The sequence below is a fragment of the Lepidochelys kempii genome, chromosome 2 (genome assembly GCF_965140265.1).
Source record: "Lepidochelys kempii isolate rLepKem1 chromosome 2, rLepKem1.hap2, whole genome shotgun sequence".
Taxonomy (NCBI): domain Eukaryota; kingdom Metazoa; phylum Chordata; order Testudines; family Cheloniidae; genus Lepidochelys; species Lepidochelys kempii.
In genome coordinates, this window is record NC_133257.1 from 120,773,812 (window position 1) to 120,799,617 (window position 25,806).

At 39.4% G+C, this 25,806-nt stretch overlaps 1 protein-coding gene across 3 annotated transcripts in view; it reads right to left on the reverse strand.

Annotated features, from left to right (window-relative positions):
• GMDS (GDP-mannose 4,6-dehydratase) overlaps window positions 1-25,806 on the reverse strand; it is a 550,304-nt gene that overhangs the window by 93,112 nt on the left and 431,386 nt on the right. For all 3 annotated transcript variants that reach the window (XM_073332192.1, XM_073332194.1, XM_073332193.1), the window contains exons 8-9: window positions 18,135-18,253; window positions 7,119-7,215 (exon numbers count right to left, since the gene is read on the reverse strand). In XM_073332192.1, the coding sequence (XP_073188293.1) occupies window positions 7,119-7,215; window positions 18,135-18,253 (216 nt within the window). The remainder of the gene's footprint in view (window positions 1-7,118; window positions 7,216-18,134; window positions 18,254-25,806) is intronic.

The window sequence follows — 25,806 nt, forward strand, 5'->3', positions numbered from 1 at the left end:
TTTGGAGAAGAGTTAAGGACAAGTAAGGTAATCATATACTAAGGTATTATCGGATGAGACACAGACTTCCAGGACAAGAAAAGAAAGCAGATCAAGATTTTCTTTTAAAATAGATGAGAGGTCTGTTGTTCTTCCTTCAAAGCTAGCATCTAACTCTCATAATTGGTAATGCAAATTACATATGCATAATTACAAATTACTGGTGACAAAACAGACTCTTAAGGAAGGGAAGCATGGGTTTCCCTTATACAGACAATTCAACAGTGTACAGGGTCAGAGACAATTCTGGACCTGACAGTAGGAATTGGTCCAGTAGCACGTCTCATTCTGTGTTCAGTTTCATTAGATTTTAAATACTCTTTAGGGCAAGAACACAAAGCAGCATCGCCAACGTTTTTTAACTCTAGGAGAGCTGAATTTGGGGGAACGTGATATGCCCCTGGAATGCTAGGAAGTATGGGAAACACAGAGCTGAATATTTGAAAAACATTTAAAGAGAGTGAAATTTAAAGCTATCCTGGTTAAGCAGGGATGTAAAGATTAGGGTAAGCAATAAGTAGAAGACTTTAAATATATATAGATATATAAACAAACAATCCTTTCACAATATAAACAAGTTGGTAAGGAGGACTGAGACATCTATTAAAAACAAGCAAGAACAGGTTAAACAGATAATTACAGGAAGACAAAGAATTACTGGACATTCTGCTGTCAAGACCATTCAAGCTAACAATTTTTGTCAAGTATAGCTACACTAGAAAGGCAAAAGAAAAAGAAATGGTCCTCCCCTAAATTGTTAAGAATTGGAAGTAGGGGATATAACAAAAGGAACAGGTTAGTGTGCCATTGTTCTTTACGGAAGAGGATGCACAACTGCTTCAAGGCCAATAGTGTGTCTTCTGGTAAGAGAGAAGTGTTAGGGTGTCTCTACATTAGGGAAATTTGCATTAAGGTAAGCAGTAGTTACAGCAGTGTAAACCCCTAATGTAGACACAGTGTATCAATGCAACTTAATCCAGAGTGTAAATTTTCCCATCTTAGACAAACCTTCAGATGCCAATGGAAAAGTGTGGAAAAAAGGATCCCACTTATGATATACAAAGTGCTAGATTTAGATTACATATAATGTTTCCACAAGGTGAAAGAGATTCTTTCCTTTCCTTGAAGAAATGAAGACTGAAATTAGTGAAATCCTAACTGGTATTTTTTTAAGTTCTCTGATGACAGATCAGATTCCTGAGGTCTGGGAAGTGTTAAACATCATTGTTGCAACAGAGGGCCATGGAAGGGAGGGAGCAATTATAGAACAGTTATCTTAACATCACTTGTGGAAAAATATTAGAAGCAGTTTTGCTAAATCACCTCAAGAAGCATAATTTGATTATAAGCAACCATTGTGTTAGTCTTGGAGGGAGGTCTCTGCTTAGAGCTAGCTTACTGAATTTCTTCAGATATTACTAGGACGTCTTTTAGTTTTGGGCCATTCCTTGCTTCTAATATATGTAAATTAGGCGCATGAGAAGATAGCAAATTAATGATAAACCACATTTGCTGAAAGATCAAAACATGGGAGATACTGCCAAATTTTTTTTAATGGGCACTGAAAGTTAGGTGGCTAAATTTGTATTTAAGTACCTCAATAAAAGGCATGTTTTTTCAGACATGTTGTGCTCTAGGTAACTCTATCCCTAATTTTGGTGCCTAAAAATGGATTAAAGCTGCCCTATTTCAAGTATACACATTTAAACATTTTGCCCATAGTAAAGAGTAAGAGCTAATGAGACCAAAATCACAGGGATTTGAATTCTGTAGGTAAATGAAACAGTAAGGGGAGGTTATTACTATATTGTCCAAGCTTTAGTTTTAGACATGCACCTCTTAGCAAAGGAGCCATGTGCTTAAAAAGCCCGCACACTGTTTGAAAACATAATCACAGAACACAAAAGGCAACAAACCCATAGAGAGTGTATTTGGGACTGTAACACAGCACTCATGAAACCTATTGACTGTGAGAAGGGTATAAAGGTTCTTGTAGCCATTAGCCTATACTGTCTATACATTTTTAAAAAATGTCAGCTGGATACAGAGAGGGATAGAATACAAATAGAAAGAAATGGTATTGTTAGGTCTGTGATCAGCAAGGGGAGGGAGAGGCAGGGGGAAGGGGAAAATTCCCAAGGCCACTGAGTACCAGGGGGCCCCAAAGCAGTCAAAGGTTTCAATATCCAAAGACAGCCAATAGATTTAGAGGCAAGGCATTCACAAAGTTTACTTAGTTCAACCAGAAGATAGTCTCACATTTCAAGGTTTCTTCTTCAGTGCTGGGTAGATGCTTAAAGCTGCTAAGCTTTTCAATTCAGTACTGAAGCAGAGGGAGAGCTAACTGACCGGAATAAATACATTTAAAAAATGAACTCATCCATGCAGTCAGAACTGTATGTAGTATGAGTGTCCATTTGTTTGTACATTTCAGAATATTATATTAACCTTAAAAAAGAAAAAGCTTCAGCAGCACAAGTTATACCACTTTTATTAAAATGCTGGAATTAAACCACTGTTCCGTGTCCACACTATGCTCCCTGTGATGCTGGAGTATATCCACATTAGCAGCTCTTGCAACGGCAAAGACAGCAGTCCATTGTGGTCGCTATCCCACTGCGCAACTGGCTGCAGGGTGCTTTGGGAAGGGTTTGCAATGCCTCATGGGGCAGGCACAGCATCACATGATGCAGGTTTCCCAATCCTATTGTTCCTTGGGCATCCTACTACATTGCCAGCTGCTTTTCAACTGAAGTGTGTATGTGTGTGGGGGGGGAGGGGAAGTGTGTGTAACAGGGAGTGTGTGTGTGTGGGAGTGGGGAAGAGAAAAAAAGTGTGGTTTTGGGGACAGAGAGTGTGTCAGCATGCTGTCTTGTAAGTTCAAACAGCGGCAGGAAGCAACCAGTCCTGAGGCAGGGGGAAACCCCGACCTCAGCCCTCCCCTCCCTGCACAGCAATCTCTCTCTCTCTCTCACACACACACACACACACACACTCTCTCTCTCTCTCTCTCTCTCACACACACACACACACACACACACCTGCCTCTGTGTTCAACAGCACAAGCATTCCACATTAATGGTTTGCTTTGTGTCCCAGAGCGATCAGCACAGCACGCAATGGCTGTCAGAAACCATGCTTTGAAAGGGGAGGAGAGCATGTCTCCAGGGCAGCGAGTTCAAAACAATGAGCAAAGCGGTCAACTTGAGGCATTATGGGACAGCTCTGGAGGCCAATTACAGTGCAGAAAGCAATCAAGTGACTGCAACTGAGGAGTTTCTGCGCACAAAGTGGCTTGGCAGTGTGTACACGTCTGCAGTTTGAGCGCAGAAAGCTGCTTTACTGTGCAGAAACTTAGATTTTCGAAGTCAGCAGTGGGATGTAGTCACACAATTCCCATTAATTTCAATGGGAGCAGTGTGGCTAAATCCCCTAGCTGGCTTTCAAAATTTCAAGCTGGGGCTTTCTGCCCTTGAATGGAGATGGAGTGAAATAACTCCTTTTATTTTCCCGATTACATTTCCTTGCTTTTTGGCTTTGGATCAGATTTTGGTTTCACACCTTGTATACTACGTGTAATTCTGGGTGCTGCATCTCAAAAAGGATGGAGTAGAATTGGCACAGGGAAGGACAATAACAATGATTGGGGTATGGAACAGCTTCTATATGAGGAGAAATTAAAAAGACTGGGGCTGTTCAGCTTAGAAGAGAGATGACTAAGGGGAGGTGTGATTGGTGTGGAGAGAGTGAATAAGGAAATGTTATTTACCCCATCATATAACAGAAAAGTCCGGGGTCACCCAATGAAATTACTAACCAGCAGGTTTAAAACAAATATAAGGAAGTATTTTTTCACACAACGCACAGTCAACCTGTGGAACTCATTGCCAGGAGAGGTTGTGAAGGCCAAAAGTATAACTAGGTTTGGAAACTAATTAGTAAATTCATGGAGGATAGGTCCATCAATGACTATTAGTCAAGATGGTCAGGGACACAACCCCATGCTCTGGGTGTCCCTAAACCTCTGATTGCCAGAAGCTGGGGTTCTGGGACTGGACAACAGGGGATGGATCACTCAATAATTGCCCTGTTCTGTTCATTCCCTCTGAAGAACCTGGCACCAGCCACTATCAGAGACAGACACTGGGCTAGATGGACCATGGATCTGACCCTGCATGGCCATTCTGATGTTCTTACATACTGCTTTTACGTGGATGTGGTTCCACTGATTTAAATGGATTTACTTTTGATTTTCACTGGTGTGAGAGCAGGATTGAGCCCATTGGCCAAGATTTTCAAAAGTAAATAGCGATCCTGGTGTTCAATTTAAGGGACTTTAAAGGGGCTTGATATTCAGATGGTGGATGTTTAGCAAGTTGGGCACCCAAAATCACTCATCACTTTTGAAAGTCTTGGTCAGTGTCACTGGTGTACATATATAAATGGAATCAAAGGATATTGAGATCAGAGAGCCAGTCTGAGAGGCTCTGAGAAATGCTGTGCATTTAAAGTTGTACTGACCCATGATTTTACAAATCACCCTGCAGAAGCCCTAAATGTTTTGCTGACTGCTCTGAATATTGTAAATATGGATGGATTAACTTGATTTGGGAGTAAAACAACAGCCAGCCAGCCACAAACCTCTGTCCTTTCCCAGGTTTGGATAAATCCTCTCCAGTCCCCTTACAACCTGCATCCACCATCAGGCCCATCGTGAAATTTAACAGCTTCTGCCACTTCACTATTAGGCTTAGGATTTAATGAAGAGTCATTCTGAGGTTTCCTTGGGACAGAGGTGCCTCAAAACACATGCCTCTGACCCAGAAAAGTCCTGGAGTGCTCCAGATCTTAATAGAGCAGCTCTGCAGCCCTCCTGGATCTTTTAATGGCAATATGAAAATAGGAAGCCTGCGTAGAAATGAGGTTGATGGAAGGAGAGAATGGAAACTAGAGAAGGGGAGAAGCAAAGAAATAAAAAGTTTCGGAGAAGTTCCAGTAACCTTCAGAACTTTTCAGGGCTTATGCACAATGAAACTTTTTTTTTTTTTTGAGGTTCATCCACTGATATTTATTTTTGTACCATACCCTTGTGAGAGCTCCTCTGCAACAGTGAATTCTGTTCCAGTTTCATTAGTAAGGATACAGTGACCTCAGAGATACTATAGCTGTGGCAGTTCGGTGGGTTCCAAAATTCAAATTATTTACTGTTCTCAGGAAACACTAAAGATTTATTTTATTCTCATGGTTCAAGAGAAATCTTTATGTTAGCTAAATAGGACTGTATTTTCAAAAGTCTGCATCTGATGAAGTTGGTTCTAACTCACGAAAGCTTATGCCCAAATAAATTTGTTACTCTCTAAGGTGCCACAAGGACCCCACATTATTTTTCCTGATCCAGACTAACACGGCTACCATTGTGAAACCAACACCAAAGTGCACTTGCAAGCCTTTATTTGTAAGCACATATACCCATGCAGGTGCACAAATCAGTGGTTGCATGAGTAGTCCCAAGAAGAATCAATGCTTACCTGTTAGAGCAATAACACAGCCATAGAACAATCTATTCACAGTGCAGATGGTTTTGAAATCCAGAAATCGTGCTCTAAAAAAGGGGGACGGGTAAGGCAAAGAGGGAAGATCCTGGGCAGAACTATTTCAAGCAGAAAGCAGCAAACAGATGGAGTAAAGTAGAACTAGAGTAAGGTCACTGAAGCAGATACCTAATTCCAATGAGTTAGGGGGAGTGAATATGCATTTGCAAGGTAAGAGAAAAGTATTGGGGGTATGATGACAAAGCAGGAAAGTGGTGTCTTATACAGCACAGACTTGTTGGGTGAAGTGTCCTTTTCCTGTTCAGCAAGTCCTTTTGTCTTTATGTCCCTCTTATCACTCCGACACCTTGCCCAAGTAAAGAATGACAGGCAATTCTTAACGACTTCTTAGCTTCTGAAATGGTTCTGGTATAAGAGTCCAGCCATTGTGAATAGTTATTAACAACAAAGTTTCTATTGCTCTTTAAATTTTCAGTTTGGAACGGTTGGTCACTCATAAACATGCCTCCCCTCCCACTCCCGCAATCTGTGTCAAGACAAACGTGCTCTTGTAGCACCTCACTCTTATCAGGAAGTTAATGCCAGCACTTCTGAATGGACCCATGGCCAGCTGATGCTGTGTCAGCAGCCAGCAGGGCTGTCGTGTCCTCCCCAGGAGACAGAACACATCCTTTCTCGGGCACATCCACTCTCCATTAACACAGTCAACAATTGCTCTCTGGGTGTAAAAACCTGGGCGGCGCTCCATGCCAGCACCATGTATTGTCATGACCCCACCTGGCTGCATACTAATCGTTCACTAATTTTTTGTCACGAGTTCTCTATTCAATTAGAACACACACATTATTGGCCCCATCTAGCAGACCACGCTTATGGTATCCTTGTCAACTTCAATGGGGTACTCATGTGAATAAAAGTTTGAGAGTATTATGAGAGGAAGAGTTTGCTAAGTGGGACCCTATAAACATTTTTTAAAAAAAAGAGTATTTCATAACTACTATGCTACCAAAGTTCACAAAAATGGAATTTTTACCCAGGCTATTCAATGGAGGGAGTTTATCGATTATGCTACAAACTATTTTTTATTTTATATATTGAGGAAATATTTTAAAATGCAAAATTTATCAACGCACCTCTCTTCATTTTTTCCTAACAGGAGGGAGATGATCAAATACCGCATTTTAAAGAGAGAACATTTTGATTTGACTTTTGTTTGTTTCCTGCATGGTGAAGTTTCATACATGCTCTTTCTGTCCTGTGTAAGGACAATAGTTTAAACACCGCAGCTGTGTCAATTATTGCCTTGCAAATGTGGCCCTCCAGATTTTTTCCAGAAACTGTTGTTTGTTTTTGGAGAACTTGCTACGGGCGGGGGGCGCTGATGAGGAACCTAATTTAGAGCATTTGAAAGCTGGCAGCAGGAGTGCAATTAGAACCATTTCCACAGACAGCTGGTCAAATGCAGCAATTTATTGGCTGAATGATTGGATTATTCATTTGCAAAGCTGAGAGAACGCATTTGCTTACCACTTCAGTTGGCCTGTAGTATTTGTGATCGACGGTCACATGAATCTTGCCAGTCTCCTTGCATCGGCCTACCTCATTTTCATTCTTTCCCTCCCACCTGTAAAGAAGATAAACATTTAATCAACCCATAATTACTTTAGTGCACTGATCTTAGTAGCATTTGGTTTGTTTTCATTTATTTGAGGCTGGTGTCAATTCTCTCTGCAGGACTGTATAAACTCATTAGCTCTAGGAACAAAGGCAGCACTTTGACAAGAATGGAGCAACAATGGCTTTTGAAGTCCATGGGCTTTGTAAGTCCTAAAACATGGGACTTCCAAGTCAAACACACACGGGTGAAAAAAAATTAAAATAAAATAAAATGAGCACCTTACTGGTATTTCCAATGTCGTCTTATCTTCTAAAAGATATGCCCACATGCTTTTTATTCATTGCTTAGTATGAAGTCGATAAAAATGTTATTTTAAAAAATATTTTTTGTTTTTACAGCTAAGGCAAAACTCACAGGAAAATTTATCTGCCTCTTAATTTACCAAAGCTGAGCTCTGTTCGAGAGCACTATTATTCCATCCCGCCATATTCTAATTCACGCTCAGTTTAAGGCCAGGTCTACACTAAAAGTTTAAATTGACCCATCTACGTTGCTCAGGGGTTTGAAAAATCCACACCCTGGAGCGATGTAGGGAAGCCAACCTAACCACTGGTGCAGACAGCGCTAGGTCAATAAAAGAATTCTCTGTCGATCTAGCTACAGCCTTCCAGGAAGGTGGATTAACTACGACAAGAGAATTCCTCTCATGGCTATAGTGAGTGGATACACGGAAGTGCTACAACAGTGCAGCTGCAGACCGCAACTGTGCCACATTAGCTTTTTAAGTGTAGACATAGGCCAAGAAAAGGCTCTTCAGTTTTAAGCCCCAATTCATCCAGGTAATTAAGCACATGCCCAATGTGAATGGGACTACCCACATGCTTAAAAGTAGGCACATGTCTAACTGAACTGGGGCCGAAATTAGTTTCCTTCCTGCTTTGATACTCTAATATTAATGTAATTTGTAGGAGCTTGTTGGGTGTACCAAAACATTTTGTATCTGTGCTTCCCACTTTATCCTTCCAACATGATTTTCACATTCCAAACTGGCAAGATCTGAAGAATAATACAAATGGCTTGCTGGACCACTAGAGCCAACGTGTCCTTAACTTTGGGGAGTTTGAAAGTCCAGATCTGAAGTTTGCGGATTTGGCCTGTTTCAAAATAAATTATCAAAAAATATTAAGGTCTGACTCATGAAACCTACAAAATTCTGAGTTAAGACTGAAACTATCTTTATTCCTTTAAGCTTGTGCGTAAGCATGGGAGCTTTGAACAGTGGATGTGTTGCAATACTTCGGCACTAAAGGGTGGTGGTGGTCAAATTCCATGCTTTTGTGGGTTTCAGAGTAGCAGTCGTGTTAGTCTGTATCCGCAAAAAGAAAAGGAGTACGAAAGCTTATGCTCAAATAAATTTGTTAGTCTCTAAGGTGCCACAAGTACTCCTTTTCTTTATGCTTTTGTGGGGTTAAGCTAAAAAATCTCTGAAAAGCAGCACTTGTGATTTAGATTTAGATTATTCAGTTTCAATCATCTGCAACAGGAGAGAAGTGTCCTTTATCTGCCTTTACCAGTCGTTCCCTTTACCTGAAATATATTCAGTGTTGCTAACTCTTGTGATTTTATCATACAATATATGATATTTTTCCTGAAGCTTCAGCTCCTGGAAGCATTTAATTTCATAAGAATCTCAGCTTTCATTAACAAACAAAGAAGTAAATTTCTAGTCTACATGGTTCTGGAGAAAACCTGCAAATGTGACCTAAGTGCACTCTATAGGTTCAGAAACCATCAGGCAGATAAAAAAAACTTTTTTTTTAAATCTCATGATTTTTAAGCCAATCACATGATTTTTGTTTGCAGGGGGGGAGGGCGGACTCAAGGCTTTTGCATGTTTAGGGCTGAAAACACTTAATTTTTGTATACTGTAGACATTAACTGCACTAATGTTTGCGGCAGTGCTGTACTGCATTCAACATTGTAAAGAGTAACATTGGGATGCTAAATATGATTTGTGATTTAACTTTTGTTTTGGGTTTTTTTGCAGCTGTTCTGCTTGAAGCCTGGAAGAAACATTTTCATTCAGAAGCCAAAACTAACCTTAGCCCCTCCCTTTAAAGGGCAAAGGCTAAAACTAAGTAGGACTCAAATGAGCTTAATAGAAAACCAACGGTCACCAGGAAAACTACAGGAAATGCTCGGACCAGGAGACGTCAGTTGCTGTTGGAGGTCACTGAGACCCATTTAATACCCAACAGTCTACAAAAGGATCTTCAGAGCCAACAGAAACTCACTCACTATTACCATCATCAAAGTTTTACAACAATAGAAATAACTTAAGGGAAAACTCCACCCACTTTGCTCAGTAATGTGAAAAGTTCATAAGGAAAGTTCATTTCTCAGTATGAACAAAGGGGAAATGCAACTGCAAACAGAATTTTTAATTATAATTGGCATCACTGACACTCGCATTACACCAGTAGAGACCACCTTGCTGAAAAGGGACATTACATCTGATACAGACTAGATATGAAGAGCACGTTAATCTAACCTGCTACATACATTTTTAAAATCACAAGAAAAATCTCTTTTAATACACAGTGATGTTCTGTTCAGAACAGTTAATAATCTAGAAAAGGTAAAGCCAAGTTAACCCAAGGTCTTGGGGTCAGAGAAAAGAGACATCAGAAACCTTCATACCACTGTGGTTTTAGATAGCTAAGTGCTTCAGTCCTAGTGAATCACAGAATCATAGAATATCAGGGTTGGAAGGGACCTCAAGAGGTCATCTAGTCCAACCCCCTGCTCAAAGCAGGACCGATCCCCGACTAAATCATCCCAGCCAGGGCTTTGTCAAGCCTGACCTTAAAAACTGCTAGGGAAGGAGATTCCACCACCTCCCTAGGTAACGCATTCCAGTGTTTCACCACCCTCCTAGTGAAAAAGTTTTTCCTAATATAGTGATCCCCTAAGGTTTTGCTTCATAAGGCTGAAGCCTGACAATGCAATAAAATGTACTCATGGAATTTGGGGAAGACTCTAGGTTAACCCAGAGTTTCATTTAACGAAAGTTGGGTTAAACAGGGTTTGCCTAAATTAAAGCAGGCTGGAAACTGAGCTCCCACAATGCTAGAGTCGAAACCATGACCTTACACTCTCTGGCCCTATGTGTTCATGACACACTTAGAGGCAGACACACACGTACACGCTTAGAGACCGTGACTATACCACCACAATGATTTGATCACCACATCCTCCAAACCAAGAGAAGGGTGTTTGGGGAAGGATCTGTGATGGTGGTTTGTCCTTCATAATAGATAATAGTTTTAGCTGTATTCCAGAACTCTACGCACCTCGAAAGAAGGATGTGGGATGATGATCTTTTTTCTGCACTTACTGATAACCTGGATTTGACAGCCCTTACTTCCAGGCTATCCCTACATGGCACCTAGTCACCTGTGGTGCGTGTCTTATAATACTTATATTACATGAAGTCACTTTTAAGCACAGTGGACACTACCTACAAAGAGGCCTCAGAAATTTCCATGTAAATAAAAAAAATTGATCAAGTTTCAAATGTGGGTTCAGAGTGTAAAAGGAGTCTCACCTCATGAACATTCATACTGTTGGACTCAGTAGAAGAGGTAAAAGTTTATTTTAAAAGGTTACTATTATTTTTGTTAGGATTATGCATATTACTGATTGTAAAACATTATTTTTCCTCTTTCGTCCTGAAGATTAGGATTTCCCCTGCATTTTTTTAACCACCATCCTAATCAGCAGCAAGATAATATGCAAATAAAACCATACAACCTTCCTTCTCTCCAAAACATGGAGTGCTAGTTCATCCCACATACAAGCCACGACATTGAAATGTACTGTGATTGCAATGGTACATGTGTTTTCTCCATTTATTTCTGGGGTGCCTGAGAAGTTGATTAAAAATAAAACCTCTCACAAGAACCTGGAAAAAACAAAACTTCAGGAAAATTCCACTCATCACTCACAGCTGTCAGGAGATATAACTTGCACGGACTTTTCAGATTATTGAGTTTACCACCAATATTCCTTTAGATTGCCCACTGCATTGGATCTGGTCTGGTGTATTATAAAACATAACCCAGTATGTGTAACACAGAATATTAATGCATGTCTGTGATAGAGTGCTGGGAAACAGCAGCTGGTGCAGCAATCCGGTCACTGCAACTACAAGTAGTGTGCCACAGTAGCCCTGACTAGGAAGAGCTGTGCCTAATTGGTGAATTGGGATGGGTTGAGCAGAGCCCAAAGGCTAATTAGCCCATTATCCAAGAGGTAGGAAAGGCAAAAGGAGGGAGAGAGAGATCCATAGGCTATTCACAGTCAGAGCCAGGAGAGATCTTTCAGGGAGAAGAAACCTTCTGTCTCCCTACTCCACGGCTGATCAAACTAAGGATTGTATGACATTATAAATACAGAGCTGCATGAGTTTGCACAGGTGGTGGTGGGAACACGGCAAATTAACCCATGAGGTGGTTTGACCAGAAGATGGTCTCTGAGTGATTTGTTGCTTGAAAAGAGACAGGAGTGGGACCCCACCCTGTCATGTCACAAAATTATTGCATGTGATCAGATTTTAAATTTGACTCTACAAGCCCTAATTCAACTCAATCTAAATTGTTTAATTTAAATTGGGATGAACTTCAGTACATGCTTAAGTATTTTGTTGAACAGGGATGAACTTAAGCATGTATTCAAGTGGTTTGATTAACTGGACCCCCATATCTATAATTTGACTGACCACACTAGAGTAATGGAGTTGTACATTCCCAATATTGCCAACTGCAAGTGTTCAGAAATCATGAGACAGGTCCAAAAACTCATGGAATTGTCTTAAAAACGAGACTGTTAAATAATATATTTTTGGTAGCTTTTTATTTGCCTTCTGATTTTTCAACCTCTAGGGTTCACCTGCTCAAGCTTTTGTGAGGGCTAGAAATTTACTTAAAAAAATGAAACCTGAGATTCTCAAAAAAACCACCTGACAACAAGAGCTGGGGCTTTAAGAAAACAACCAATTATCATGAGACTCAGGATAAAATTGCAAGAGTTGGCAGGTCTGCATCCTATTAGGAACACTTGTGCTCAGGAGCAAATGTTTTCATTTAACAATTGTGAATCTCAAAAGGTCTGAAGGTTTAGATCAGATGATCACCCAAAATGTTTGGATGAATGACAGGGAGAATGGTCATTGCCTGGTCACTGGTGAAAACACTTAACTTCAGCTCAGCTTTCCCTTCCATGAGCATCTGTACAATGGGAGGAGGAGAAAATCAACTGAAATTAACTCTTTGTTCATCAAGGATCAGATGGGGCTACTGCACCCTGCCAAAGTATGCTTCTCCCTGTTGACCAAGTTAAACAGATTTCTTGCAAGATTTCCAACCCCAAATTTTGCATCAGGTTCTGTTGAAAGTTCTTTCAGTACTTCCTGTTTCTGGCCAGGCTAGAAATATCACGTGAGTAGCCGCTCATAGTATTTCAGCACTTTTGGCATATGAAAATGAATAAATGTTAATAAAGTTTTCAAAACAGAATCAGTCTGAGGCAGATTGGGGCAGTTATTTCACCTGCCAGTTCCTAAAACTCATGTAATCAGAGAGTTCAGGGGAGGCAGAAATGCCTGTCGAGTTTATAAGGTGGAGACTTGAATGCCTGGCATGAAGTGTTTAAAGTGATATTACAATACCTAATGTAAAGAAAAAGCAACAAGAAAGAAACCAAAAGGAGGAAACAGTATGTATGAATTTATCTAAACAAATGCATTTTGCCCGGATGTTTTCGATCCTTCACTCTCACATTTTCTTCAGTTTGTGTGTGCTTCAGTTCCTTTCTTCCTGATCTGAAAGCTTCTGATTTTCTCATACTGCTAATTACAACACACAGTCACTGGCCAGACGGCCAGACAGCAAGACCTTGTGGTCAAAAGCCAGATGTGAAACCAGTGACTCTTCATGAAGTCTTTGGACGGCTCCCTTTCCCCTTCCCCACATCACTATCATTGTACCATCTGCTTGCATTCCTTCAGTAGTCCTTCCAATTTCTCACATGTTCCTACATCCTAATCCTAACCTTCCATTTTAAAATAAAAAAGCCCCCCTCTCTCAGTTCCACCTCCCATTTGCTGTTCCACATCACCGAGAGAGAAACACTCCTTGGTTTCCAGAGGCTCACCTCATCAGATCTTCTTATTATTATAGGGAATCCCATTTGTGGGGTGATCATTACAGACTAGGTGGCAAGTTAACTATCACAAAGAATAAAACATGGAGCCACCATGAATGTGGTAAAATGTTCATCTTCCTGCATTAATTCTGGCCCTTGAAGCAATGCATATTTCTGTTGCAAATGTACATGCAGCTTTATATTAACAACATAAAAAAAAACCACAATAAATCTTTCCATTCTCTGAATAGATTTTTTTTTTTTTTTGCCATTTGCAGACAGTAGTCTGCAAAGAATTCTAAGTGCTGTAGTGGTTTCAGGCTATCTTGCAATCCTGTTCTAATTTAATAAGATTAATGACAGAAAATTAGTCAAGACAAGCGTTTGCCTGTTTGGTTTAACCCTGCTGTAGTTCAAATTATAGGAGGGAAGTGTTTTCCCCTAGTATTACTTAATTAGTAATAAGTAGAAGGGAAAGTAAAAAGAAAAAAAAGTGTAATGCTTACAGGGGGAAAATATTTGTAGCTCGGAGGCTTTCCTGTCAGTGCAAAGGCTGAATTAGAATGAGTGTGAGCCATTCTATAAATATCATTTCAAATTTCTTTCTGGTAAAAAAAAGTGTTAAGAGAAAAATCCAAACAAACCAAACCTGTAAAAATAAATCTCTGTGTTCATTTTATACTACATTTCAGAGAAATAATATGCTAGTCTTGTTGCAGCTATATATCTAATTGTTTACATGATGTACTAACATTTTCCTTTTTTCATGTTTTAGACTAGATAATATGGTAAAATAAAATGTTGTAATCTTTGACTAGGAGAGTATGATGTAACTTTATTGAAAGGTTTATTAGTCTGTACTGTATGTTTAACTGCACAAATTAATATGTACTAGAAAGAAAAATGACTGTACAAATTATGAGAGAAGTTTAAATGTGGTGATGGAGCATTCAAAACTGTTTTCCTGGATACCATATACTGCAATCTCAAGCAACCAAAAATATGATGGCTGTGTCTGCACTGGAGGACAGACACTTGTTACTACACTGACAAACACAAATTAGCCCAGCTGAAGGGGTTGAAGAACCATTGCAGGCTTGCCCTTTCATGAATTGTTTCAAGGCATTGCATTCTGGATACTTATCCTACAGTTTCAGGGCACAGCTTACAGAAGCTGTGGATTTCGAAAGACCACTGGTGCACTGTGGGGCAGTAGTGGGAAGATTTGCTGTCATTTTAAAAATGTAAAAGGTAGCCAGGAGCTTATTCCCAAGAGTGCCATTTGAGATCCTGAAATTTCATAACTCCTATGAAAAACTGATCTTGCAAGGAGGGAGGATGGGAGGAAGGAATCAGCTTTTCTTGATCATTGTTGATTTAATGATCATAGTGCATTCTGGAGCATCACGTCTTTGGTGCGTCATTAATTTTAAAGTGGCAGATCAATATGACCTACTAGAGTGGAGAAGCGGACTGCATGGTTAATTCCCAAAGACAATACCCCACCTCTTCCAATTTCAAGATAACGGCCATCAGGGGTTCAGCAAAGAGGTGAAAGATTGCCAGCCATCCAGCCAAGAAGACAGTAGTTAGTAAGGAGAGAGAGAGAGAGAGAGTGTATGTTTTGGGAAGCCATACAGGCCACGTTGGGACCTAGAAAATCAGGGAGGTTCCAAAAAAAAAATCTTTCCCAAACCTCAAAGAAGTTTTAGATTTAGTTCAGTTTGAGAGATGAGCAATGGTTTTGGGATGGGGAGTAGGTGGGATTTTACATTAAACTAAGCAAGTTTGTCTATCCCTATTATCAACACCATTTAGCTGAGATTATTTGGGGAAACTACATTAAAATTATCACAACTGCGCTATTCTCAAAGCAAAAGTCATTAGCACCTAAATAATATACGTAGTTTTTAATGCACACAAACAGCAAAAACTATATTAACACATTACCTTACTTGATCCATAAGTGAATATGTTTCAGAGTAACAGCCGTGTTAGTCTGTATTTGCAAAAAGAAAAGGAGTACTTGTGGCACCTTAGAGACTAACCAATTTATTTGAGCTACAGCTCACTTCATTGGATGCATACTGTGGAAAGTGTAGAAGATCTTTTTATACACACAAAGCATGAAAAAATATCTCCCCCCACCCCACTCTCCTGCTGGTAATAGCTTATCTAAAGTGACCACTCTCCTTACAATGTGTATGATAATCAAGGTGGGCCATTTCCAGCACAAATCCAGGGTTTAACAAGAATATATAACAAAAAAATACTCCGCCCCCCCCCCCCTTTAGACGTTCTTGTTAAACCCTGGATCTGTGCTGGAAATGGCCCACCTTGATTATCATACACATTGTAAGGAGAGTGGTCACTTTAGATAAGCTATTACCAACAGGAGAGTGGGTTTGGGGGGGGGGGGAGAGAAAACTTGGATTTGTGCTGGAAATGGCCCACCTTGATTATCATACACATTGTAAGGAGAGTGATCACTTTAGATAAGCTATTATCAGCAGGAGAGTGGGGTGGGGGGAGCATTTTTTCATGCGTTGTGTGTATAAAAAGATCTTCTACACTTTCCACAGTATGCATCCGATGAAGTGAGCTGTAGCTCACGAAAGCTTATGCTCAAATAAATTGGTTAGTCTCTAAGGTGCCAAAAGTACTCCTTTTCTATAAATGAATATATTAGTATTGCCAGATATTGCTTATGGGAGTAGTTGGTAAATTCTATGTAAAAGGGCAAAAATGTCAAAAGTGCCTAAGTGATTTAGGAGCCTAAAATCCCTACATCTCATTGACACTCAATGGAAGGTAGAGGCCTTAGTGACTAAGTGACTTTTGAAAATGGGGTTTTCCTCATTATTTATAATAGGAGCTATTTGCAAAATTCTTTCCCTTTTGCTTTCCACACAATCACCATTCCTTTCCTTTGTGGGGCAGATGAGTTCAGAGTTTATTTTTTCTTTTGCTTACAAGAATATATACATTTAGCTCTTGATCCTGGAAGTGCCGAGTACACCAGTACACCAAAACTCTAAAGTAGGGTGTTTAATTTTAAATAAGTGAGTAGACTTGAAGTAAGTGGGTGCCCAGCACTTCTAAACATGAATTTTGGTGCCTGACTTTAGAGATCCACGTTTAAAAATTTTGGCCACCAAGTCGCCTTCTTCTTAATGCAGAGCAACATACAGCAGGAGACAGAAGAAAGGGTTCTGGATATCATAAGATTATGCATCTGTACAGAACAACAATTTCCACAGTACACACTGCTTTCAATTTAAAAGAATGTTTACCAGTGAAAGTCAGTCATAAAAAAAGAAACTTAATAAAGACAGAAAAAAAAAAAAAGAGAGGAAACAATTCCTAGTGGCCTTGAAAAATGTCACTGTTGTTAAAGTTCACACTGTTAACTGTGTGGTGGTAGAGAAGGTGGGTAAGCAAATCAAAAAAGATGATAAATATTTGAAGAAAAATATCCTAAAATCAAGGTTTCAGAGTAGCAGCCGTGTTAGTCTGTCTTCGCAAAAAGAAAAGGAGGACTTGTGGCACCTTAGAGACGAACCAATTTATTTGGGCTGGAAATTCATACCTATACTGCCCCTCTGAATTTTTCTGAAAGTAAATGCCAAAAATTGAAACCAGGCTAACACTCATTAAGGGAAAATGTTATTATCTATCCAACCACCCACTGACTGTTCAAATAATATTGTATATATCTGTGCACTTCTGCATATTTATTGAATGTGTCAAGTTTTTGCTCCCAAGTAAAACTTACTGGCCCTGTCAAAAGTTCACCAGCTGCACCAGTGTCTTTGATGGCCTGAGGAAGAGCCCTGGTGCTAGCGTCATGGAAGAGCCTGTGGCTTTCCTCTCCCTCTTCCAGCTGAGATTGGTATGTTGATGCATGGGGCCCAGAGAAGATAAAGAAGGAGGGAAATTGAAAAAATAACAAACAATAAAAATATAAATTACAGAAAGCATTCACAAAACCAGCCTGATTTCATTATCTGGCCTTGAGAAGGAATTTTGTATTTTCAGTCAAACTATGTAGAATATGCATTGTAAACATTCTGCACCCGCAGCTCAACATTTTTATGGCTCAGTAGGACAAGAACTAAGAAGAATGCAGAGCGATGGTGCTATATAGTCCCAGCAGCGAGGCCGACGTGCTGCCACACGGAAAGGAACCGCGTTTACAGGTGTCACATCTTAAACGGGCGGAGTCCGGGAAGGCAGGTTTTGTTTCGGGGCTGGTGATGAGGACAAAAGTGCACCAACAATAAAATGTGTCTCAAGCATCCCTTCTCTACGAGCCAGTACAGAATAGTATAGCACTGTAATCTCAGCCGCGGTGGTCAGCCCTCCCAGACTATGGAGGGCAACGGTGCTGGGGAGCTGAGGGCAGGGAGATGGGATTTACAATGGAAAACAATCAGCCTATAAGAATGCCGAGGTGAGATATCTACAACCTACCCCACCTGGAGTGGATGAAATTTTGCTAGATTTGTTTTTGGTGGAGGGGCGGGTGATGGAGCAATATCCTGCGGTTGGAGAGGGTGAGCGAGAGTCAGTGGTTCACATCCAGAGGCCTTATGTTACAAACACAGAAAGTGAAAAAGAATACAAAAGAAATATTACGATGTAATGGCAAAATCAAAGCCACATGTCAGTAGCTGATAGGGTTCTGAAACCCATTGCTGCTAGCTCCCATTCATACTTACACAATGGTTTTCCCAATGTGTTTAAATGACTTCTCCACAAATTCACGAACACTGTGGACCTCCCCAGTAGCTATGACAAAGTCCTCTGGCTCATCCGTTTGCAACATCAGCCACATAGCCTGCAGAAAGATAAACAAATCCAGATTAAGTGCACCTGTAAGTGGGCCCTTTTGTACATGATATTATATTACCACATTTTGATTTGCAGATAATCAGATATATGTATGGATGCAACTAGGGAAATTAGAACTTTTTAACACAAGGCTGTTAACTAGATCAGCACAACTCTTACGAGTGACTAATTGGAATTATTTCACATTACAGAAAATTGCCTGTAATATACCTGATTTTCTCTTTGTTTCACACCAGGGATTTCTGTGGGGGATATTGTAAATCAAGACTCAGTGTTCAAAAGTAGACAGTACTGCTTAGGAGAAAGAACCCATTTATTATAAACCTTACATTTATTCACATGTAATGGAAAGCAAAATATTATATACCCCGCTCCAATTTAAGGAATGTTGTCAGTAGGGCAAAAATGTAGAACTACCTAACTGTGGTCAAATACACAGTTGACTATTTTAAACTAGATTTAACCCAAATAAATACAGGACAGAGAGGACTACAAAAAAATCAAGGACCAATATTTTCATAGTGCATTATTTCAAATTCAGCTATTCCTCCTGCACACACCTGGAGATGCATTTGAAGATACAGCAAGCAAGATTCCCTTTTTCAATGTATGGAAATACTAATTGTTAAGTGTTTGCCTAACTTCTCCTTCTCTTTCAAAGAGCGTAGGCTGTGCAAAGATCAGAACGGTGACCAAAATCAGAATTGTTTCTAAATCACAACTTCACAGATTTCTACTATTGTTATTTGTGTTACATTTGTGCCTACTGGCCCCAGAGGAGATTTTGTGGCTTTATTGTACTTAGCACTGTTCAAACACATAATGAGAGAGAACGCCTGCCCCGAACAGTTTCCAGTCTAAATAGAAAAGTCAGACATGGGGGGGGGAGGGGAAACAGAAGCACACTGAGGTAAAATAATTTGCCTAAAGGCACACAGCCAATCAATGTCAGTAATAGAAGCCAGGTCTTCTTACACCCAATCCAGTGCTCTATCCATGAGACCACACTGCCACCCAGAAACTATAGATGGAAAAAATAAAACTATCACTCTACGTCAAAGTGATGGAAACACTTTATTTCCTTAAGTTAGAAACAGGGAGCAATCTATACACATCACAGCCTTCTTTTAATAAATAATCAGTTCACAAAAGCAAAATAATTCATCTCTTTCTCCATATGGTAAAAGGAATTGTCATCTTCTTATAGTGTAATCCAAAATACTATTTGCATTGACCTCTTCACATCAGATTTAAAGAAAACTTTAGTAGGTCCCCAGATGCTAGCGGATACTCTGCAAATCAGATTAATAAAAGCTTTGGGACAGCTCCGTTTCTCTCAGTAAATACCACCTGAAAAGTTCAATTCTTCTCTCCCCACACTCCCACTTTTAGTACATCAGTGTCAGGCAAAGCAAGAAGATATACTCCCTTCCAAGTATTCTATTTGCAAGTCATTTTGCTTCCTGTTGTTTTTTTGAATCTTTAATATTTTTGAGAGATTTTAGTAACATGCTCCTTTTGCCTCTTAAATGTGCACGGAAGGCGGGATTTTGGGAAACTCTTGTGTATGTCCTTGACATTAATTGTGCTTTAGGGATGTGGCATGCTGGGTGGGACAATGGCAGCAGCTTTATTTTTCCTCCCCAGGGTTGAGCTCTCTAGCCAATGACGCAGCAATATACGATTGACGGATGAAATTCCTTCTGCTGGCAAGAGAGGTCTTAATTGCTATCTTTAATACTATCTTTCTTGGAACATTTGGGTTTTTGTTTTATTCACAAGGTTACAGTAAATCACGGACACCCTTTCTTTCACATCTGACTAGACTTGTAGGGTTCACAGGCATATCAAGCTTCAACAGAGCAAAAATGAATACTTCAAACATGGGGCTAATCCTGAAGTCCTAACTCAATCCCTGATCCCACAAACCTTTAGTTACCTAAGTAGACCACCTGCAACCAATAGGATTGCTCAAAGGAGTAGGCACTATCTGAGTGAATAAGGGACTGTAGGATCAGACTCTCAGTCCTTATTCAATCTGTCAAAATTCATACAGACTCTCCTATTGCCATCAATGGGACTTTTACAGGAGTAATTAAATCAGGATACCACCTATGGTATTTGGAGATTTTAAAGCAATTTTCTATGATTTAATAACACAAATATTTTAATTGTTGCACATATTTAGCGTGATAGAGTATTCATGTTGCCAAATTAAAAACCAAAAAACCCAGTCAATATAGCATCAGGTATTTATGTAGTCACTGTTATTTTTGTGTGATGCTTAAACACATTTTAGCTTCACAGAGAGCTACAGAAATATATATATTTCACACACAAAAAAACCAGTAACCACATAAATATCTGATGCTACATTGACTGGGTTTTTTGGTTTTTAATTTGGCAACATGAATTCTCTCTCTCTCTCTCTATATATATTTTAAAACTTTCTACCAGCTTTTTTGGATTGGCCTTGTCATGCTTTTCTACCATTTCAAAGAGCAAGCAAATCTTGGAGCATACATTGTGGTACATTTCTACAGGATCAGGCTTGTAATGATCAAACAACACAGATGCTGTTAAACTAAAAGTAACTTCTCCCTGAGTTTCTGCTAGGAAAAGTGGTGCTTGGAATAATGATTACTTGAAAATTTATCACGGTTTGTCCTTTTATTTTTCTTTTGGCATTCAGTCCATCTTATAATTAGCCCAGTCAAACCAGCGAAAAGTAACATTCTAATAATTATGAAAAAATCATTGACTGTTTTAACAAGGAGGTAAAGAGTTGTTCATTTGAACATGTGTGCATGCAGTTTTTGTAAAATAAAGACAAAGGCAAGTCAGTGGGCAGAAAATACTTCAACAAACTCAGCATTAAAAATGTTCATTTCTGCTGTTACATATTATGTAGCCAATCAGAAATCTATGTATAAGTAGTAGCTACACACTTTCCCTACAGAATGTGCCAGGAATGTGCTCTTTTTTCATCATACTATCAGAGGTCCTTGATCTATCAATTTCTAGACATTTCCCGTAAGAGATCATATTGTACTACACTCCAGGCTGAGAACAAGAATAAGGAGGGAGAGGGGATACACAGCTCCAGATTTAATTGTCATTACTGAATGGTTTACTGGTTTTAACAGAGAGGAACAGCTTTGTTTAAATTTCCACTGAGCATAATTAATGGTTATTGACTGGTAAATGAAGAACAGGTGACACTCTGAATTAGAAGATAAATGATCTTGTGTTCTAGCGTGATAATGGCTTCGTAATTGCTACAAAGCCGCAGCCTAGCGCACCCCATCATAATGCTAGATCATGTCCAGAACACAAAGGCCTCTGTGTGAAAAGTATTCAGCCGTTCACCTCCTTATACAGCTGCTCAGTGATTTGGTCCATTTATTCTCTGATGGACTGCACAACTGAGGCAAAAGTTCACCAATTCTCACCTTCCTGTTCACATGCTGAACCACATGACCCATGACATGGCTGGGCTGCAATCTGTGATAAAATCATTGCCCAGCTCTGGCTCTTGGCTATCTTTTAACCATCATGAGGTCACATATTTTAGGAATTTTTGTGAAGTGGAAAGAGGGGCATGGGTTTTCCTAATTTTCTCTGTAGTGTTTTTTTTTGTTTTTTTGTTTTGTTTTTGATATCCCTGATGGGCTGACAGAAAGCCACTTATCACAATACATATCTATAACTCTTTCCTTACTCTTTACATGGATTTAGTTACCAAAATGTGGTTAAGGCTGCATAGGAGGAGAAAACTATTACAGAAACTATCCAGGCTCTAGCTCTCTTCAAATTGCATTGTTCCTTTAATGGCAAATGTACAAAACATATTTTTCATATTTGAACTCATTTTGTCTCTGCTCCAGTGACTCACAAAGTCGAAAGGCAGTACTATGCCATTTACGTTTAAAGACAGAAAACTCACAGTAGAAGAACAGATAGCACGTGTAACATCGGATGCACTTTTGTGATTACGTGAGCTGGATATCTGTTCTGCAAGTTTTAACTACAACTGCTGCTAAAAATTTTTTTTTCTCTGAAGACAATAAAAAAAAAAAGTCCCTTCAAGTGAGGAACTCTAATTTCAGTCAACATTTCTAAACCTGAACCAGTTTTCTTCCAGGCCAACACCCATTCAGAAGTCTCTTGCTCACAGTGTTGTTCATGTTCACACCTGGATCAGTGAAGGGGAAAACCTGAACTGGACAAGCACAGCCAATACATACTAATTCCGTACATGCCTCTCAGTGCGATTGTGATGTGTGTGTTTGTCTTGAGAATCTGCAGTCTGTTGCACTTGTGCCTCACCATTAAATTCCAGTCCAGCATCCCAGCCAGAAAACACTTATTAACTGTGCTGTCATCCATGAATAACAAGTCTTGTTAATCAAAGTTATGTTTAACTATATTTATTTGATTCCTTTCTTTAAATCATCCACTCCTCTACTGGTGGCAGTGAACACAATATGTTGTTAGAAATCAGCTTAATTAGGGACCTGTCTATTTAAGAAGAAAAAACAAAGCTAAACCTCAAAGAGTGCCTATGATTTAAATGACAAATGATGATTTCTACTGCAGAAATAAAATGCTAATTGCTGATTTGTCCACAAAATGAACCAAACCTTTTTTGTGTCTCATGCGATGGCAAGTCCTAAATTCTAACAAGATGTCTAAACACAGTCAGACAGATAGATGTGTGTTACTTAGAAAATATAGCTACCAGCGATTCTGATAGATTTAATTTTTGTACTCCACCACTACAGAACATCTGCATCACATGAAGTCACATTTCTATGTACCATATACAGTCCTGCAACAAAATGAAAAACATGTTCCAACCACAAATCAAATGTACTTACTACAGGAGCCTTAACAGTTTAGCATGGGTCTGATGCAGAACGCATCACCCTAACGGTACAGAGACAGACACACTGACTGGTGGCTGTCTAGTTCTATTTATTTTTTGTGCATGGAGGGCACAGGTTACCTCAAGTCTGCCAAAAATTAGAGAGTAATTTGTGACTCAGGCAAAAAACATCACCAGTTAGAGAGATTCAAGAGTACACTGGTGTTATTTATAGGAATTCTGTTTTTATAATCTTTCAGACCTCCACTGTCTAGAAGTGGATAGAGGAATTCAGTGGGTTGAACAAGGCACTATCTGGTGATTCAAAGTCTAGCTACTTTGCTGGGGTCATCACTGAGCAGCATAACTGAACATTTTGGCCTCAAGTGTGAGAAGACGTTACAGAGGTCATATGGTGGGATGGGAAGTCAAATATCCTGTTTCCCCAATGAGGCCAGCCAAGGGTCTGGCACAATTACAGTTCCTGCACTCATAGTGAGGGACAATTTATTTTGTGCCACAATTGATCCACCTCCCTCTGTAGTCTGTACTGTCCCATGGAGCAGGTCAGGTGCCTTGGGGGGGAATAGCAGGCTTCCCTATCCCCTGCACCCTGGCTGCTTGGGAAGGTATTATGCCCTCCTCTGATTCAATCCCTGTCTGAGCTACCCATAATGTGAAGTAGCTCCTTACCACTGTCTTCTAAATCCAGTGCTAAATGGCATAATTGGGCCTTTTATGATGTAACCCACACTAGCTTTTATGAAGTAACCCACACAGAAACTTTGTGGTTTCTGAAACCTACTAGATAAATAGATATCAATGATTGCTTATTAGAAGGAAACTTAAAATGAGAAATTGGAAATGATGGCTAATATTTGCTTCTTGGGTTCTCTGACAGCTTCAGTTTTGGACCTAAATTGAAACGATAGCATCCCTTTAATTTATTTACTTCAAAGTGGGTAAAAGGAGGTATTACTGGTCTGAGTCACAGAAATTTGATTGACTGCTTACACCACACTGTGAAAAGTATAGGTATGTACTAAGTATACAAACAGTATGGATGAAAGCACGCTGGATAAAGAAAGGCAGTGATACATACACAATCTGTATGCCACAGCGAATAGCTTAATATGCAGATACTGTACACAATACATACAGCCACACAAGGCTGAAAAACATTAATAAAGCTCAATTACAATAGAACATGCCTTCTGAGTCATATAAGCTGATTCCATCCTAATGCCAATATAAAATCACTGCAGTCCTTACCACAATGCGAGTTCTTACTAAGTAAGGATAGTAGCACTCGGCCTACTATTAATTCTGGTCACTGACAATGTTATATGGACAAGACTTATACAGCAGCAAGACCCCAAACTACAAGTGTATTCTGCCTACTATGTCTTATAAAAGAAAACAGCAGTGATGTATTGGCAGTATTTTGACAAGGGGCTCCGGCAAAAAAAAAAAAAAGTTCCCTGCTTTTTAGGCTGTGATATCAGGGCCATTTGAGTATGTGTAACTGATCTAGTCATTTGTTTTCCCATTGAAACAAAAATAGTTTTGTGTAATCATAATCAAAAAGGAAGGCAACACACCTAAATTAACCCGCAGTTTCCTAGAAATACTGATAGTTTGTTCTTGAAGGACATACTAACTATGCTTGAAGTACAGAACAATGTTCAATCTGTATAACACCAAAGGGGAGATACTCTACATCAGGACCAATGTATTTTGGATTCCTAACATGAGGCAACTAATTTTCAGAAATTAAGAACACTCTGAAGATCAAGTCCCTCTATGGTAGCTCAACCTGAGCACATAAAATCACCAGCAATTCCTGAAAATTTAGGCTATTCTGTAGACAAAGCAGTTCCCAGCTCTGTTAATGCAGCACTTTTCATGAGCACTAAATTCTCTATAAGTTTTCGTGAATTTTATTTAAGTCTCTCTACCAAACGTAAATAGTTGAAATATATTTAGCCCAGTCCGAACTATTGCTGTCTGTGTTTCTTTCCCACTAATTTAATGCTGAACATAAAGATACCCATGTTTGAATACAAGTTGCCCCCTTTTCACTGCATATTGTATTCAGTGGTTACCATTTAGTCCTTGTTAGTCTAGTCACAGTTACTTTCATTGCGCACAACAGTGATGTTACAAACAATGGACTGTGGTACCACTAACCAGAGACTTTTTTTAAAAAAGGAAACAGATTCAAGATAAGAAAAATTTCTTTGGAGAAAACACACAGTACTTGATAGAATAATGGACAATGAAATACAAAATAGCATCTAACATAATTTGAATAGGTTCTGACCAGATATTTAAGTCCCTCAGAGTGTACGAAGGAAGCTCTCTGTCACCTCTTGCCTTACAAGCTTTTTCAGAGGCTTACAATGTTACAACCAACAAATTGTCACAGAAGTAATTTAAAACATTTTTCAGTGCTGTACCCGAGCCATAAAGTTGGAATCCAGATGTGAACTTTCTCAAAGTTCAATGATGTTCAGATACACAATTTTGGTTCAGGCCCTTTTCTATTTTTTCAAAAGTTTCAAGAAGATAGGTGAGATATTTAGAGACAATAATCCAACAATTCTAAAGTCGCTAAAATAATAAAATATCTGATAATCTTTGTGGAACACCTTAAATGAAAACAATATCAA